We start from the raw sequence: 18,026 nt of genomic DNA, 5'->3' as shown, positions 1-18,026 counted from the left end.
TTGTTTCTTGACGAAAGCTCATGAGTGTCAAGTTTTGGGTCAGTTTTAGCATCAGGAATTATCTCAAAACTCAGCTTGGACAAAAGCAAGCAGAAAATTTGCTCTGAGATATAATACAACCAGGTTTTATTTAAGTTCTCTCTTTCCCCCCCCCCACACTGGCAAAAGTTCAGAGGGAGTTTAAAGTTTTGTAAACATTTTAACTACCCCTCTTCCCCCTTTTATGAATTTACAAAGCAAAGGAGACAGGGAGACCAGATTTGCAACAGTTCCAAGTCTCTCCATGCTATTGGATCCAAAAACTATATACAAGTCTGCAGCAGTCTCTGTATAGTTACTGTACACGTTTGGGGGCTGGGGGAAGAGAGAGGACAAGGAGGACGAGGGGAAGGTGACCCCAAAAATGAATAAACCAAACAAAATAAAATACAAAGCCAAACTGCTCTTGAGCAACTCGAACTGTTTTCTTTAGGCAGTGATGACAGAAAGACAGACACCTTTATACACCTCCACCAAACTGCAGCGCAACTCCCTTGGCAGGTTATAACCCTCTGGGAATGGGAGATGGGACCAGGGTGTTGAAACTAAGTGCATTTGGCAGTTTTAGTTTTGTTTATTTTGTGGTGTGTGCATGTGCGTGGGTGGAGAAGGGAAGGCCGTGGTAATCTTTCGGTGAGAGAAGAACGTTATGATTCCATACTTAAACATGGATCCAAGTGAAGGTGCGTGATGTAGCTTGAAGTGTAGACGATACGCAGGGCTGTCATTGCACATAGCCTCACCCTCCACAGTCTCTTTCCATTACAAAAGGGCATCTCTGCTTGTTAACCTAAGCACTGTTTGAAATGACAACTGTCTAGGACTGCTGGGATATGTATCTGAAAGCCAGTGGTCACTCTCACCAAAGACTAGAGATCCAAAGGTAAAGATCCTACTGTCTCTTAAACGAGACAAATTTGCAGGAAAAGAGCTCAAAATAGACTGGTCCTAACCCTCAGAAGGTAGCATTTAAGGGATAAATTCAACCTGAAAGAAGAGATGCCACCCCTCTTTTTCCTCAAGAGCAGAAGTCCCCCCTCGTCCAGGAAGGCTGGAGTATGCTGACAGGAAACTCCACCAGCTTCAGCATCACCACCTAATGAAGACAGACTCGAGCTTTCCCTCCAAAATAATGTGCTGAGAAGGGCTGGCAGGGGGTGTGCAACTTCAAACCAACCCAAGCTAAACTGCGCCCGCCACCGCCCCTCTCCTGCTGTTGCCAGTTCTAAGGTTAGCTTATGAATGCAACTCCTGGCTTGGGAGAGCACCACTTGCCCTGATGGAGCGCGGAAGTCAGTATCTGTGTGGCATTTTGGTTTTGACCAACATCTGTTAACCACAAACTCTCTCTCTCTCTCTCCATGACTGCACGTGTTGGATGTGGTAAGAGTAACCAGGAGAGGGAAGCAATGGTTTGCAGGATCCCAATAGATTTTTTTCCAGGTATGTCAGCAGAAGAAATCACAGCACAGTGAAAGCTTGCTGCCAAAATCAGCTTTGTTGTGAACAAATCCTGTCTCCCACCCTCCCAGGACTCTGAACAAAGTCCACTCGACTCAAGGCTGACAGCAGGAACGACGCCTGTGCAGTCCTGGGCAGAAAGGGTTTGCCGGGGCTAGAGGAAGCAGCCTGAGATGATTGATTCTGTGATTCACTGCGAGGCGAAGAAGAATGCATGGTGGAGAGTACTGTGTCCAAAATGGAGAATCCAGGGTTAACAGATGCAGCAAAAGCCAGCTGATTTGCACATGCTCAGTAGTCTTCCAAAGTCTCTATTTCTCCCATATTGAGCCGCTCTGATGAGGCATTCACTGAAAACCCTGCAAACCAAAGAAGAGCTGTGTTATAAGTCTGATTGTGGCATATTCTGTATGATACAATGCATCTGTTACATGCAGCAGCTGTTTAAGATAAAGTGAATAGATACCAAGTAAAAACCCAAAGGAAAATACGGCTAAATGTAACAACCCTAACTGTTGTGTTCCCTTCCCCCCACCCCCCCCCCCCCCCCCCCAAAAAAAACCAAACACAAAGATAATTCATGTACTTAGGTAAGTATCACTTGGTCTTTAGAAACAGATCAGTAGAAGCCTGATTTCAACTTTAATTTTCAAGACATTATCTGCAGAGCTAGTACGGTATCTAGGTGCTGTGGAGACATGGCTCAGCAACATCTCACAAGACAGCGTGTTTGAACCAGCTGGTACTTGGGAGCGCCTATCGCAGTACTTACAGAGTCCAAGAGGCAGAAATAGGTGTTCTGTAAGCTTAAAGTGTTGGTCATGCTTAGCACTTCAGAGGGTGTGAGCGATGCTACTCCTTACTTTAAAAGCATAGACACATGCACCTAAGAAACCTCGTGGAAGTTCCATGCATTTCCAGGCCTTCGTTTTTTTTCTTTAAACTCCTAGCTCAGGAGGACATGAAAATGTACAAAGCTACACAGGGCTACCCAGTTGGCTCAATGTATGTCTATACTTTGAACCACACTCTTAACTGTAAGTACCGAGGACGCAATGTCAGAAGAATGAGAAAGCCAACATTTTCTACAAGGAAAGACTAATGTTGTATCATATGGAAATTTTCTATCAAGATTCAGTTTTTATTGTAGCAACCCCGTATGAAGTATAGGAAAGATGAAAAAACTTTTTTTTGTGTTAAGCTGTTAAACACAAGCCTGGCATTTCATTGTCTTGAGACCGCTGTATAGGCTTGCTCTGTGCTAGAAAACAAACCACTTTTCACAGCCATCATCTTCAAAGTGTTCTGCTCGGGATGTTTAAAAAACTGCTCTGGCTCCCTCTCGTGGCAGTACATTACCTAGAGATTTTTGGAATTTTGTAAGAGTGTACTGATTTTTAGCAAGCTGTTGTGTTAGTTCTCTTATAGCTGAAACTTCATAATTGCATTTAGTGATTTCTAATATCAATTGACCAAGTGCTTTTTTTTTTTATTTTTTTAATATCGAACTGATCACCCACATCAGATTCACTAGATAGGCATCTAGGGGTGGCATAAGTCAGGATTCCACTGAAGAGTTCATTACACTTCAAAGCAGAAATCAATTTAATTGAAAAGCACTGATTGTGCTGATAACAAAAAGGCAGCGACTTGCAGGCATATAAAGCAGCTTGCTATTAACCAAGTATGGGTTCGGCAGTGCCAACATACCAAGTACCTGCTCAGTGTGGTGCCCCAGTTTCCATTTCATCACACGAAGCACAAATAGGACACATTTGTTCTACAAGAATACTTCAGCAATATATTACATACCTCAATGCTCACTGCTCTCATGTAGATAAGTGATGCCCCTGTTTTCTTAAAGGCCACTTAACAGAAACCTTTCCATCAACGCTGTAAGCGCAGGCCAACAACTATCCTCACAAAAATTGAGAGAACAACAAAAAAAGACTACTAACTGATGTCAGCATCTTCACTGCCTCCAATTCCAAACTCTTCAAAACAGATGTATCTAAAGGCCTCGTTTGTTCTGCTGCACTCTTAAAGATCCAGGCTATCTACAAGAATAGCCACGTGTCCATGACAGGCAGCTTCCTTGTCTCAGAGACCAAAAACTTACAATACATGAAAACATGGTTTTTGAAGTCTTCAGAGTTGTTTTCACCTCTCAAAAAATAGTGTTAATGGCTATATTGTTTAAAAAGGAAAATAAACAACTAAATTACATCTCTTTCCCTACTTTACAAAACTTTTTTCTCAGGCAACTAAACCCACTCCTAATTTACCCCCAAAACACAGTGTCACTAACAAAGACACTGGAAGTCTGCCTTGTTCTTGATATCAAGGGCAGGCAACAAGTTCTCTGTAAGACCCCTTTTCCTTATCTGCTGGTTGCATTTGGACAAAGAATGAATGCACAGGAGACTCCACAAGAGACTCCTCTGTTCAAAGAGTGTCATTACTGATTTACATCACTATCTTGTCTTCTACTTAGCACGAACTTGAGGCCTGAACTGCCCCAGCAGCAGAGGCATTCAACAAAAGCTTTTACATGAAACTGATGCATTATTTTAAAAATCCTAATACTGGAACAAATTCTAAGGACACTTCAACAACTACCTTTTCTGCTTGAACTCAACACTCCCATTTAGGTTAATGTGATTTTTACACTCAAGGCTTTTCCCAAAAAAACCAGTTAGTTTCTAAAAATTAAAACTGACCTAACAAGCTAGGATCTGCGCGAACCATTTTCTGTTTCTTCTTCTTCTTCCCACTCTGCACAGCCTCAAAATTGGATTGCTGGTTGTTACTCTGATTGGTCTGAAAGACTGAATGTAGCGAACTATGATTCATCCCCCACACTGAATCCTAGAAAACAAAGCAAATACATTATAAAATGGAATTAAGTTTTGTTTATTTATACTGAAAACGCACAGAGAACCCAAATCACTTTCTATATCACACGTTGTAGCACTAAGCCACTGATGCATCCATCCAGTATATCTACCTCATCTTCCTGAAGTGTATCCTGGATCAGCATGCTAAGGGACTATTTGATCCACAAGGGGCTTCAGCTGTTAACTATAAAGAATACTTGATTCTGCAGTATATGTTTGAAATCTGCTTTATTCTCTGCATTTCACATGGCCTGTAAAATCCTGCTCACCCTCCTACCAATCAATCAGAAATGCCAACTCCTTAGACTGGAATACAGTATTTATACATTCCTAAGGACTGTAGCAAGATTTACCTGTTGCTGCTGCTGCTGCCGCTGTTGACTGGCTTTCTGTTTGGCACGGCGCTCAAGAAACTGCTTGGCAAACTCCTTGGCCTCAGGAGTGTCCCCAAGATATGCTCTGATGTAATCATGGACCTCATAGGGAGATTCTACTTCCTTCAGGAAAGAAACAAACGTGGGAACTGCAAGAAAAAGACAGACCATGAGAGTGTGTGTGCAGATGTGTGAACACATGCATGCAAAACCCACACCCTTTGGATTTGTTTCAAATATTTGCTAGTCTAGTACCTACAAACAGCTTGCCCTGGTAAGCTCCCTTTGGTAGAGTCCCACAATGTTTCATTCATTCTATAGGGAAAGCAACGATAAAGCTAGTGAATGTAGTAAGAAGGAAAAAGAAATCCTAGGGATACGTTGGCAGTGTCTAAAGCTGATGGGCTGAGAAACTCATTCAAATGTAATGCCTGGCCTAAATGGGTAACACTCTCCTCTTCCACATGCTGCCATCAGTACATTCTCCTTTCTGCTGAAGAATGACAAGAGCACACTCCACAGTGGCTGACATGACCCACAACCACCTGCAGTTCAACACCTAGTTCAGTTGCAAGCCTCCTTTATCATCCTTTTTTCTTTAAAATACCTATGTTGAACTGAGTTGTTTGTTTTTTTAAACATGGATAAGGGCAAAACAAATCACAAGCCAGGAAGACACCATTGCAACAGGCTGTCACCTCAAAAGCACAGAAGCTCACTGCAGAGATGTGACACACAGCAGCACTGCAGAGCCACTGCCTCTTCAGACACCAGATGCAACTGATTACTTTGTCACAGGTGGGGCCAGGTTACTTCTAGATTCTCTCCTCGAGGAGGAGGAAAGTTGCAGCACTGTATCTGTGTGAGGTGTCATCCTGGCTCTCGGAGCAGCACTGGTTCTACAGTCATGTCCAAGGGCCCCAAAGAGCCACAGCTGTGCAGCATACAGATGCTGGAGCACAGGGACTTACACAGGTCAAGACTGGAGGCAGCAGAATGCCTGCAGAGCTTTGCTACAAAGGAGGTACCAGTTTGTGATCTCAGAGTGGGAGTTACTCTATGTGCCCTGCAGCACAGTTGGGCAAAAAAAATTCACACAATTTCACACAAAAAATGCTTTGCACAGGGACATGTGATAATTTAGCCTTCACTTAAAAGTGATCCGGATCCCCACTCATCTGCCTGATATTGCATTCACCATCAAGAAGTTCTCAGCAGAGCTCTGAGTGGCAGACTTCGGAACTATTTCTTTCCAAGCACCCTTTGATGTGTAATATTTAGTCCTACAAAAACCAGAGAAGATGATACAGCAGTTCTTCAGACCTGTATTTAGAGCTAATGATACCATTTTGCTGACCGCATTATAAACATTATTTTGATTGAAGTCATTACTTCGCTTCAGAACTATCTGCTCAGGAAACAAACCGGACACTTTTTTCCACAGCAGAATAGTTGCAATCCTTCCCACCTCTTACCATCTAAGTTGTTGGCTGTGTTGAGTGCATGAAGCATCTGTTCACACCACTGAGTGAATCCATCCTGGGCTTTATTAACCCCCTGGAACAATTTCAACAGCTTCTCCTCTTCTTCTACTTTCTTATTCTGTCTACTTGTAATACCTACAGATTTACTGAGATAAAGAAAAGGCATAATACATTATAAACTAACCCTTAACAATAGTACAGTATACAGCACAGTGCTACATACAACACTCACTAGTTTACACAACACAAGCACTGTTTAAAGAACTAATTTACCAAGGAAATTCCGAAATAAATAATGAATGGCTACCTATTAGCTACTTTTGTTGTCCAAAGAGATCCTGAGTGACACAGAAAGAAGTAAAATACATCAAGATACTGTAACTGCTAAGTCATCATCTCAGGAGCGGTAGCCTTTCTTTGCAAAAGCTCCTTCCCCAGTTCCTACCTGAGGCTGGCATTGCTTTTGTTTTTATTGGTCGAGTTACGAGGTCCCACTTCCTTCACTGCATCATCCCAGAAACCCATGTTTGAGTTTTTGGTATCAGCATTACTCCAGATGCTACTGACTAGGTCAGATGCCCACTGGTTGCTGGGATTAGTGTTTAGGGAGCCCCACACTGAATTCCCAATGCTGGTGTGCAGGTTAGAGTGCTGTTGAAACATAACAAAGAGATCCTGGGTATTAGCACCAGACCTGGCAGAGCAGTAATGAACACACACGGAAAACTGTCATCGTCTGTTAACCCCCACATACTGATTAGATAAATAGTGGACGTACCGTAGTATTTCTGACTCTGTTTGGCTGCTGGTGCTGCTGTTGCTGCTGTTTCTGCATCTGCCTTGCCTCTTCCTGCTGTATCTCCAACAGGGACTTGGTAGTGCCTGTTGGTTTGGTGACATTACCCCAGCCTGACAATTTTTGCTGCTGTTGTTGCTGCTGTTGCTGGAGGGCTTTCATTAGTTCACGCTGCTGACGCCTTTGCTGTAGCAAACAAGACAAAAACGCTTGTCCATACTATCAGGAGATCATTACTGTTCCAAATTCTTGCTGGAAATTTTTTTCAAACTGATTTCATCTTATTCTGCAGAATGCTGAAGTACTACTACTTTTGAGCTGTTACATTTCCTACAAATAGGGATGCACTAAGTAACTAGGGAAAACAAGCTGTTTATTAGCCCAAAACAGAATGAACTTGTCTCATAATTATGAATGCTGTCTGCTAAGCATTTGGGGTCTTGGAGGAATACCTTCTCCTACCACTTATTTTTCTTTAACATGTCCTGGTCTTGTGCGTATTTGCAAAGCTATATGCTATAGATGTGAAATCATTTTATATTGTTTAGTGAACATATTACATTCCTAAGGTTTAAAGAAAAGGGTAGAGTTCCCCACCCTTTCAGATATTTATATTTAGAAGCTATAAAAAACCTTCACAGTACTCACTGAACCTACACCTGAAAGATAGGATTTTACCTGGATTATACTATTTTAATAAACTCATCCTCACCATTACTTCTAATAGCTTAGTCAATAGTTAAGCAGTCACACAGTGGAGTCCACTCTAACAAGTTAAGCTCCCTTAGCATTAGTATTTACCTCTTCTCGAAGCTGCCTTTCTCGTTCTTCTTCTATCTTTTGTATTTCTGCCAATGACAGTGTGTTCTGGGATTGACAACCTCCTGAATTTGACTGCTGACCCCATGTTGAAGATGAAGGGAGCTGTGGCAAAAACACACCATTAGGGATTAAAAAACCTTTTAACGAACACTGCTGAAGTATAATCATGAAAAAAATCAATATAAGCTCAGAGCACAGGGAAAAGAAAGGCCACCTTTAAACTTCAACAAAACATTTCAAAGTATAAAATGTTATAGCAGTATTAAAGTGTACGCTTCAAGTATCAAGTGTATGTTTCTTCAAACTGCCCTCTGATGTATCATACTGTCAAAGCACATCAAGAATAAGGTAATAAATACATCGCTATCTGAAAAACAGCAGTTTTTATTCCAAAGACTTCTGAAACTGCAGCCTTTAGAAACTTTGCACTGGCCCTTCCTCACTGGAGCAGAATAAACATCTGTATTGACCTGCAAATCCCTTGTCGGTGAGCTTCTTCTGACTTAACCTTTTCCTTTTGTTTTGCAACTTACCTTCCTCCTGCATCTCCCATCAATTTCAAAGCCAACTTCTGCCCCTTCCAGATAGTCCATACCTCTCTGGCTCAGTTCACACTAGCCTAGACAACCCTGAATTCCTGTTGTGGTTTTACACAGCACACTAAGTTAAGAAGGAGGTTAAGCCATAGAAACACTTTACCTTCATCTGGGCAAGTTGCTGCTGTTGCTGCTGTTGTTGTAGCCGTCGTAAAGCCTCCTGCTGCTGCTGCCTCTGTCTCATTATTTCTTTCTGGCGCTGGAGTTCCAGCTCCTTGCGCTTTCGCTCTTCTTCTTCAAGCCGTTGTCTGGCTGCCTCTTCTTCCATGCGTAGCCGACTTTCCTCAAGTCGCCGTTGAGCTTCCTCCTCTTCACGTGCCCACTTTGCAGCCTCCTCTTCCTTCCCAGCACATAAGGTAAAGTAAAGTCTTAGACTTATAAAACTGAACTACTTCTGCTCTTTGGATTTGAGATCCTAACAGAAGAAAGGGGCCTTTGTGCCTTTAATCTGTGCTGTTAAGTTTACCATTTCTCAGTCAAGAAAGTGTGGTAATATTGGCTAAATACTCTCAAAATACAAGTTCACCCATTTTTCCACCAAGGGACTTGAAAAAGAATGACATCTTTAGTTCAGACTAGCTAATTGTCTGAACCACTTTCCTTCTAGAAGTCATGCATCTTGCAGTCTGAGCTTATTCTATTTGCTTGTACAACTTACAGTCAAGCACTGGCGTACTTTCAATAAAATAAAACTTGACAGGAATAAGGGGAGAAAGTTTTTAACGTGAAAGAAAAAAACAAAGTGATGTTTACTGATGAAAACTAGAGCTGCAAAGGAAAAGATGCTTCTGGTAACAAACAAGATGACTGTGTGGTGGGCCAGAAATGGTGAGGAACATCACATCAGGGAGGGCCCTGAAAGAGATTTTTTAAATAACTAGCAAATCCTAAATGGACTAGAAGTTAATAAGCCACTCTCATTTTAAGATTTGACGTAGAGCCTGTGACAGTATCAACCAGGGGTCTAAAAGCTCAAGTTCCTCAATATAAGCTTCTAAGGCTGACCCCAAAGGAAAAAAAATAGTAAGACAATAGAAGGGAAAAAATGCTTAAACTCTGACAGCCTTGGCATAGTACAGAAAGGCGGGCAAAACTGATCATCTCAGATGATATTAAAAACAGTACTATTGTAAACACTTGTAGAATGACGATTTAAAACAAATCATTCCAGTACTGTATTCTGCCTTTCTTTTGAAAAAAGAACTAGAAGTACTATGCTGCAAAGCCACTCTTAAGGCTCAGATGTGAAGGAAAACATTCAACACAGATTTTCCAAAGGGCAGTTCAGATTCCGATTATTTTATCTGAAATGAGGAGAGAGGTAACGTCCCTGAGCTTTGCCTTCCTCCCCAAAAACTGATGGTCTCTCAGGCATAGATCTAGTTTCAAAGCTTGTTGGCTCTGGTAGTCTCCATAATTAGACATAATGGATCGATCCCCTTAGCTTGTTTTCACCTGTTTACGAAGTAATTCTTCTCGCTGCCGTCTTTCCTCCTCTTCTCTTCTCCTCTCTTCCAATCTCCTAAGTGCTTCCTCTTGCTGTTGCCGTTCCTCTTCTTCCCGCTGCCGTCTTAGTGCAATTTCCTGCTCTCGTTGCCGCCTCAAGGCTTCTTCCTGGAGTTGGGAACAGAATGTCCATCTATAAATACCAAATCATTGATGAACCGCATCAGAACACAGACTACAACACGGTCTAGCTAAATGAATGGCCTCAAGAAAAGATCCTTAATATTTTGTTTTGCCAGTGCTTAGCTTAAACTTAAACAAATTGAACAAGTTTAGGACCCACAAGTCAACAGGTTTTCTGATGCATCTCATAAACAAATGAATTATTTTAATGAATAATGAAACACATGAAATCAAGCATTATCTTTGTTTTTCAAAAACAATGGCATTGAGAAAGAAAACAAAGGAGGGTGCAACTCCTCCTTCCAGTTTATACTAACTGAACCTGAACATATATATTTTAATGTGATCTCAGCAATTCCTTTTTTGGCTTGTTGGCTGTAAGTGGAAATTTCTCCTACTTAGAGGAGTTACTAAACATTGACTAACAAACAAGTGCACTACAAAACTGAAACCACATGTCCAGACACAATAAATAAGCCAAAGAAGCCCAGCATATTTGAGGACACTGAATCTTTGCAAGCCCCAGAGATATGGAACTCTATGGAAGGGCTTTCATCAGCCTCTTCCTACACTACTTAAATATCATAGGCAATGAAATGTCTCGAGGGCTTTGGTTTTGGCCTATTGCTAAGTTATTTAAATAGCTTCCATTAAGTTATGTTTTGTTTTCCAAGTAGCAAAATTATTTGGTTAACTGAAAAATAAACATCAGTAACCTTTCCTAATGCTGTCAAGATCAACAAATATTTTCCCATTCTGCTACCTCGTTTTTAGAGGAATAGGGCACAACCAGCCTTCTGCTGGTCTCTTGTGTACCACAGAGCAGGTGCACTCCTGTCCAGCTTTTCCCCAGTTGTGACCTCCCCTTGCATAAAATAGCTTTTCTTTTTGCTGCCTTTTCTGATCTTTGAAATCCAGCAACTGTGCAAAGGGCACCCTGTTTTTCATCTCTTCTGTCCTACTTATTGGACAAGAATTTAAGCTTCCATATTTTCCTTTTGAACAATCAGTACTGTGCAAACGTACTCTTTAAAGTTTTCTATAATACAGAAAGGACTAAGGGAGATGACTAAGGGAGACTAATTGTGCAAGATAGATGTATTAATTTTGAACTCCAGTAAAACAAGAAGTTAATTCTGAAATCTAAGAGCCTTATACTAAATTGCATACCAAACCTTTATATAGACATGGCATAGGTACACTGCAATACCAACTGGACCAGGTTTATGATAGCAGCTCACTCCAGATGTCTACAATATAACTATCCAGTAGACAAAGCATTTTTATACCCAATTTACTGCTGTAAATTCTTCTACTAGCTGGGTATAAAACAGTAGCCTGTGAATTATTTCCTGTTTAATCATTTAAGGCTTTGATTTAACATATTCAGAAAAGCTTTGAGCACAACGCACAACATCTAGACCATTTTTGTAACCTGGGCCTATAACTAAATTAATGGGACACATACAGTCAAGTCACAATAATCATGTGTCCCAGTGCAAGTGCTGAGAATTTTCTGCTTCCTGTTGCTTTTACTGAAAAGTCTGCTGAGGAGGCTAGAAGTGTGCCTGTATTTTGCTTGACTAGAGACCACACCAGGAGCTTGGCTCAAGACACCCAGCCACCAGCCAGGCTGGGGGATGTTTGGCACTAGTCATCGACATCACATGCAGTACCTGAGAGAGGTGAACAAAGTCACCAAGTCCTCCTACATAACAGCAGTTCACTGACATCTCTGCCCTACTTTGCTTTTTAGAAATAAGATTGGCAGCAACAAATAAAACTGCAGGGATCTCTCTTCCTCGGGAATCCTGGAAGAGACATTGCTGAACGACAAGAATTAACAAAGGACTCCTCTCCCCTAGAGAGCTAAAGATGAACAGTAGTGCATCAAAATGAAAAAGCTGCATGATCATAAAAAGCTAGGAGCCACATATCTGATAATTCTTTCTAGCCACTCTTCACAGCTATAGGAAAGGCTCTCTTAGTATTTACTTCTGCATCTTTCTTATTGTTCAGTATTTTAGTTTGAGCTTATGACCAAAACTGTTGAAAGCTCTCCAGCTTTCTGCTATTGACTTTTATGGGAAATAGACAGACTTGCTCCTTTGGCCTTTGCTGCTCCCATATTCATAGCTTCCGACTCCAGGAGAATCCCAGCTTTCTTTAGCATTAACCACCTCTTTTCTTACAATTATTTTTAAGGACACATATTGCTTTGTAGACAGTTTACTTCAGATCTTTTGAAATACCTACAATATTGCCCAATATCCTTAAGTAGTAATTCTGATTTCAGTAGCGGCTGCTTTCTTAAAGTATTCTAGAACTTTTGCAGCTGGTAACACCCGCAATTCCCCTTGCCTATGTCAATAGGGCTTACAAATCTTTTAGTTTTGTAACATTCATGTTTGGGCCAAATGCTTTGAAGAGAAACAGTAAAGATATAACTCAGACAATTACTAGGTAAAATTATTAAACCTCAAATTGTGTTCCTGAAAGTGATTAGTCATTACAAAATAGAAGATATGAGATCAGACGCAAAAAAGAAAGAAGCTACACAAGCTGAGAAATATTGTTTGTAATTCTACAGTGCAGGCAATTGATGAAAACTAAGAACAAAACTGGATTCAACATTTGGTACGACATTTCATCCTACAGAATTGAATTTCTTTTTTTTTTTTTATTTAGAATTCACCATCAACAGCATATTTACTAACCTTATATACTAGCCTTTTATGCAGTATTACATCAAAAGCCTTCCTGATGTCCAGGCAGATTAAGTCTACTGCTTCACCCCTCTCAGCTCTCACTGTCACCTCCTCAAAAGAAGTTAATCAAATTTGTTAAGCATCATCTCCTCTGTATAAATCCATGCTAATAAATCAGTTCATCCCTGACTCTACAATGCCTTCCAGTACAGAAGTCAGATTCAAATATAAGACCAGTTTGTTTTTTAATTTAAATAAAGAATATTTTTCTCTTTCCAGAGAAGTGCTTAAACCCTTTCTTATCTTATCACATGTTCCTGCTCAGAATTTTGCATTATTGCAATTATTACACTGGTAATGAGCTAAAATACTTGTTACCGTTTTTCAATCCCATTCTGCTTCTTCCTTGTAAATAATTATTTCCCACTGACATTGCAGAAAGGGAAAGTCAGATTACTTACTGTACAAATCTAGAGTGGCCAATAAACTTCAGAATTTAATGTACATTTCTACGAAGTCATACACAATGGCAAAACTGTTAGCCTGAAAAAAAGCATATCCCAAGTCTATTTGGAGCCACAATGGATGAAACACATTGAGATACCAGGTGATAACTGAAAAATTAGTTATTACTAAAACAGATACATAGCACTTAACTCAAAAGTTAAGCTTTGGAGTACATTATTGCTTGAAGGCTACTATAAATCCTGAACTTGAGCAAAGGATGCTTTTCAACTGGATACCATCATGACTTGCTATACACAAAGATGATATATTAAAGCAAGGAGACATTTACTTATTGTAGACTTCGTTCTTAAAGATACCATGAGAGCTAACTATGCAACACACTGTTCTGTTAAAATACATCTTTGGTGACAAAACCCAAACACTGAGTGAATTAAGGTCTATTACCAAGCTGCAAATAAAACTAACAATTCCAGACACTTCTTTGGAAATGTCTGAACCTTAAAATCAGAAAATGCAATTTTACAATTACCTAAGCACATAAAAATATCATAAAGAAAAAAAGTATTTATTACTTCTTGCTGTAATACGTGTGCTACTTTACAGGCCATTTATTGACTAACTTCTTAGTAAATAAGCTCACCAGCGTGCTTGCCCCTTATCCTTTATGTGTAGTGCAAACTAACTTTCATATTTCCCTCCTGCTATGCCTATAGAACAATTTATGTTTCTTCTATGGGGAATTTAGAAGTAACTGCCAGAAACTTTAAGCTAGTAATGCCTCCATGTTCTTCTAAGAAACGACATGCCATAAATCCTACATACATTCTCCTATTGAACACATGCCACATCATTCATTTTTAACAAATATGCTTGTCCATTGCTTCCAAACTATATCCCTTCCTTTCCTAAATATCAGCTTAAGAAAATAAAGCTGATGCTAAGACATAACCCAGACAATTTCTTCAGCAAAAATGCTTTACTAAATTAAAAAAGGAAAAAAAATTTTTGCATCAGGTTGTTTCTCCTGTATATCCCTCTACATTTGATTCATTTAAAATAGATGCTTAGTCTGCAGTCTAGTCCCTAACATATCCTTATCAAAGCACTAGATTGCATAAACGGTCAATAAAGATTACACATACAATAACTGGGCAACTAACTGAAGTCTAATATTGCTCCTAAGAAATTTGGAAGGAATATTCCACATGGACTAAAGCCTCTCAGCTCACAAAAAAGAACTTATCTTGAAGTAAACCATTAAAGCCCATTTCTCAGATTGCAATTTGGGATCTTGAATTTTAAAAAAAAAATCAAGAACAGAAGAATCATTTCACATACTCACATGAAAAAAATATTATAACTGTCTTCATACACACCTATCAAAGATTAGTTAGACCCCACAGGATTCTTAAAGTGAGTTTTATAAAGTATTAAAATTAGAGATGAACTGCATTGAGAAAACTCACTTGCTTCCTGCGGGCCAGTTCTTCTTCTTCCCGTCGCTTCCTCTCATCTTCCTGCTGCCTCCTAAGTAGCTCTTCTTGTTGCCTCCGAAGCTCCTCCTGCCTTTTCCTCTCTTCTTCCTCTCGTTTGGCCCTCATTTCCACTTCTCTCCTCTCTTGCTCTAGCTACAATTCACATAAAACTACACTCAGATGCAGGTAAGGTATTCCTACACCAATTCTCAGGGCTTCTCTGTTAAGATTATAGAACAACATAACAAATGAAGCCTCTGACAGATGCTCTCCCTTAATTGCAATGTTACCTATGAACTAGCTGCCTACTGGGGTCAGATTCCTGCAATACTGTATAGGACAGTTTCTGTTCTGTAACGAGCATCAGTTCTCTAGTAAGTCTTTCATCAACAGCTCCTTAAAACAACCTCTGACTTAAGAAGCTAGCAGGGACTTGCTTTGCAGTCGTCATAAAATAATCAGTTTCTGGGAACATACAGAATCAGACAGGTCCAAACTTACCAAAAGAATTTAATCCTAGAGTAACTGTGAAACCATCCCAGCAAATAGAACTAACTACTCCCCAAACCAATTCTGGTGAGAAGATGGTAGAACTAAGAGAATGACTAACTGCTCCTACTCAGGCTTTGCCACGAGAGCTCATGGCGATACCATTTAAATCAAAGGTGGCTTATGAAGTGTTTTTTGTGTCTTTTGTTGTTTTTGTTTGTTTTAAATGACAACTATAAGATACAACCACTACGTTAGAGGTCAGTAGTACCTCCAAGGCAATCATTTCCAAACAGCAGTCCAAAAGGATTTAATCACTGGTTTATATAACCCATTTTCATTGAAAACCCCATAAATAGAATATCTAATCAAACTGAACAGTGTGGCTTGAAGTTTAAAAAGCTAGAGGTCTTACATGAGCTCAAGAAACAGAGCTACATTGCAGAACAGCAATGCCGACTCCTTAGAATACAAAACAGTTTCTGACCTTTGCAGCTTTGGCCTTCTCGAGCTGCTGAAGTTGTTCTAGAGCTGGTCCCTGAGTTGCAGTATCGATGGGGAGATCCCAGACACTGCTTCCTTCCCAGACTAGACAGTAAAGAAAACAAACATTTATAAGCAAAAATAAGTGCACCAATAAAAAATAACTGAAAGGGGAAAAACTTGTGCATGCTATTATATTTTATGAACTAAAATCATAATACAATATTTTTAGTCACTAGAGGGCCACCTTATCTTCTGTAGAAGAAAGCTTATTCAACCAACAAGGCTGGGTTTCCTACAAAATTCTAAACAAGAACCAGCTATTCCAACTCCTCCCATCAGAGGGAAACACCTCCACAACGTAAGGCTCAATCCCTTTGGATCCAGACTTCACATCACCCTGTGAGGAATCTTCCTATCACTCCAATGTAAGTTAAACAGCAATGCAAAGTAGCCTGAACCAGTTACAAAATACCGATGCAGAAATAATTTTTCCTAGCATCAAAAAGGGAGCAATTATCTCAAAGGTACTGCCTTTTAATTCACGAACTTTTCTCAACAGACCTGACAAGTACTAAGCATCTTACCTGTAGGCTGCGAAGCTGATTGAAGTTCCCATATAGAGCCAGTGTCCGGCACTGACACAGACCTTGTAACAGGCGGCATCATGTTCTGTTCAGATATTCTGTAATACCAACAGGAAGAGTCAACATGCCACTTCCAGGGAGAGGAATGCTCTGAACTCGCATGAGATTCAGAAACTTGTAACATACTCCTTTCCTTGCACACCTCTATTTAAAACAAAAATGTGATGCGGACAATACTACTTGCTTGCAGAGTTCTTGCTCATCTCACCCCTGCTGCCAAATCAAGGACTAAGCCAGCTATACTGTTACAGCTTTGCATCTGCTGCCCATAGGCTACCAGATACAAGTACCTAGCACTGCAGAATTCAGTTGCCAAAGCCATTCTGTTACCAGCAAAACAGATCTGACAGAAAGGTCTGATTTCAGCCATACGATTTTCCTCATTTTCATACACATTCTGAGGTAAAAGCTACGTATATAAGGAAGTATTTCACATTCTGCAACTGCTTCATATTCATACAGTCTTTGAAACATGTAATGCCCAAATATCAGCAAGCTTGAATATGATGGACCACTGACATAGATTATAGTTACATACATATAGCCAGAATATAGCATGAATGCCATTCAGTTTAAGTCTGGGTTAACTCACCTTATCTTCAGGGCCTGGAATTGTTGCAAGAGAATAGCAAGCTGCTGCTGCTGCTGGGATGAGAGGGCTGCTTTTTGCTGCTGAGCCAGCACCTGTGCATATTGTTGTCTTCAAAAGAAAGCAGATAATCACTGGTATTTTGTTCACTTCCTTACCTATATAATGACTAGGTTGCAGAAGTTGCACATAGATTCTCTCTCTATGACTAATGCCCACTGACCAATTTAATGTACATGCTAATTACTAGAGGAAACCACAGAATGTGGGCCATGGAAAGAATCAAAATACAAGGCACACAACAACCTGGCCCACATGCGCAGAACCAAATCTCTTTTCATCTTCTACTACACATACTGGTTATTTCTGTCCAACACTTTGTTTCTAGGCTATGTAACACTACTTCCATTTCTCTGTAAATTACATGCAGACTGCTCATAAATGAATCTGGTACCTACACAAATCACTCTTCCCTAGTATGTCAAGGCACTCCCTAGTACATGGGCAGGGCTCATCTTACCAAATAAGCTGACAATCCATATTTAAAAATCATAATCGTGTTACATATTTTCAGAACCCCTTCAACACATGCTCTACCTAATTGCTTTCTTTTCTCCAGTCTCCTACAAAATAAGTTGTTATGAACTGGCCAGAATTAAAATGCAGCTGACAACTTTGACAAAAAAGTGGATGATAACCTGCTCTTCTCCAGCAGTTACCTTGCACTGGTCTTTAAAAAATTGAGCAAATAGACCAAATAAGTTTCCAAAATAAGTTTATGGCCTTCTCCATCTCCAGTTGAGATGTGCAGCCTTCCCCTGCTCAAACATCAGAACTGCATTACAAGGAGAGCTGGGATTCAGTTTGACCCTAACAGCTGCCTATATAGCAAGTCCCGCCAAAGTAGCTATGCATGACACAGAGAAAGACTCTGCATAGTGTGCCTGAGGCAGCTGCTCTCTGCTTTAATCCAGTAGACTATCAGGCCTCTGGTGCTCAGGGAAGCAGGCTGCTGCTGTTGGAGGTGAAGCACTACCACCCCCATTGCCCGAGGAAACAGTGACAAGAA

General features: G+C 40.3%; 1 protein-coding gene across 8 annotated transcripts in view; it reads right to left on the bottom strand.

Moving 5' to 3' along the window:
• Window positions 1-102: 102 nt before the first annotated feature.
• The window catches only part of GIGYF2 (GRB10 interacting GYF protein 2), a 78,682-nt gene continuing 60,758 nt past the window's right edge, over window positions 103-18,026 (bottom strand). For 4 of the 8 annotated variants that reach the window (XM_080605056.1, XM_080605059.1, XM_080605061.1 and 1 more), the window contains 14 exons: window positions 16,961-17,068; window positions 16,309-16,406; window positions 15,726-15,826; window positions 14,741-14,902; window positions 12,816-12,917; window positions 9,925-10,083; window positions 8,573-8,809; window positions 7,853-7,975; window positions 7,034-7,237; window positions 6,701-6,906; window positions 6,247-6,401; window positions 4,751-4,920; window positions 4,221-4,368; window positions 103-1,859 (listed from right to left, as the gene is read on the bottom strand). In XM_080605056.1, the coding sequence (XP_080461182.1) occupies window positions 1,792-1,859; window positions 4,221-4,368; window positions 4,751-4,920; window positions 6,247-6,401; window positions 6,701-6,906; window positions 7,034-7,237; window positions 7,853-7,975; window positions 8,573-8,809; window positions 9,925-10,083; window positions 12,816-12,917; window positions 14,741-14,902; window positions 15,726-15,826; window positions 16,309-16,406; window positions 16,961-17,068 (2,041 nt within the window). In that variant the 3' untranslated portion in view covers window positions 103-1,791. The remainder of the gene's footprint in view (window positions 1,860-4,220; window positions 4,369-4,750; window positions 4,921-6,246; window positions 6,402-6,700; window positions 6,907-7,033; window positions 7,238-7,852; window positions 7,976-8,572; window positions 8,810-9,924; window positions 10,084-12,815; window positions 12,918-14,740; window positions 14,903-15,725; window positions 15,827-16,308; window positions 16,407-16,960; window positions 17,069-18,026) is intronic. The other 4 variants (XM_080605060.1, XM_080605063.1, XM_080605058.1 and 1 more) reach the window with 3 other exon arrangements.

Source organism: Anser brachyrhynchus, assembly GCF_964034855.1.
Source record: "Anser brachyrhynchus genome assembly, chromosome: 9".
NCBI classification, from domain to species: Eukaryota; Metazoa; Chordata; class Aves; order Anseriformes; family Anatidae; genus Anser; species Anser brachyrhynchus.
The sequence above is the reverse complement of the archived record's forward strand: the minus strand, read 5'-3'. Positions and strand labels throughout refer to the sequence as shown.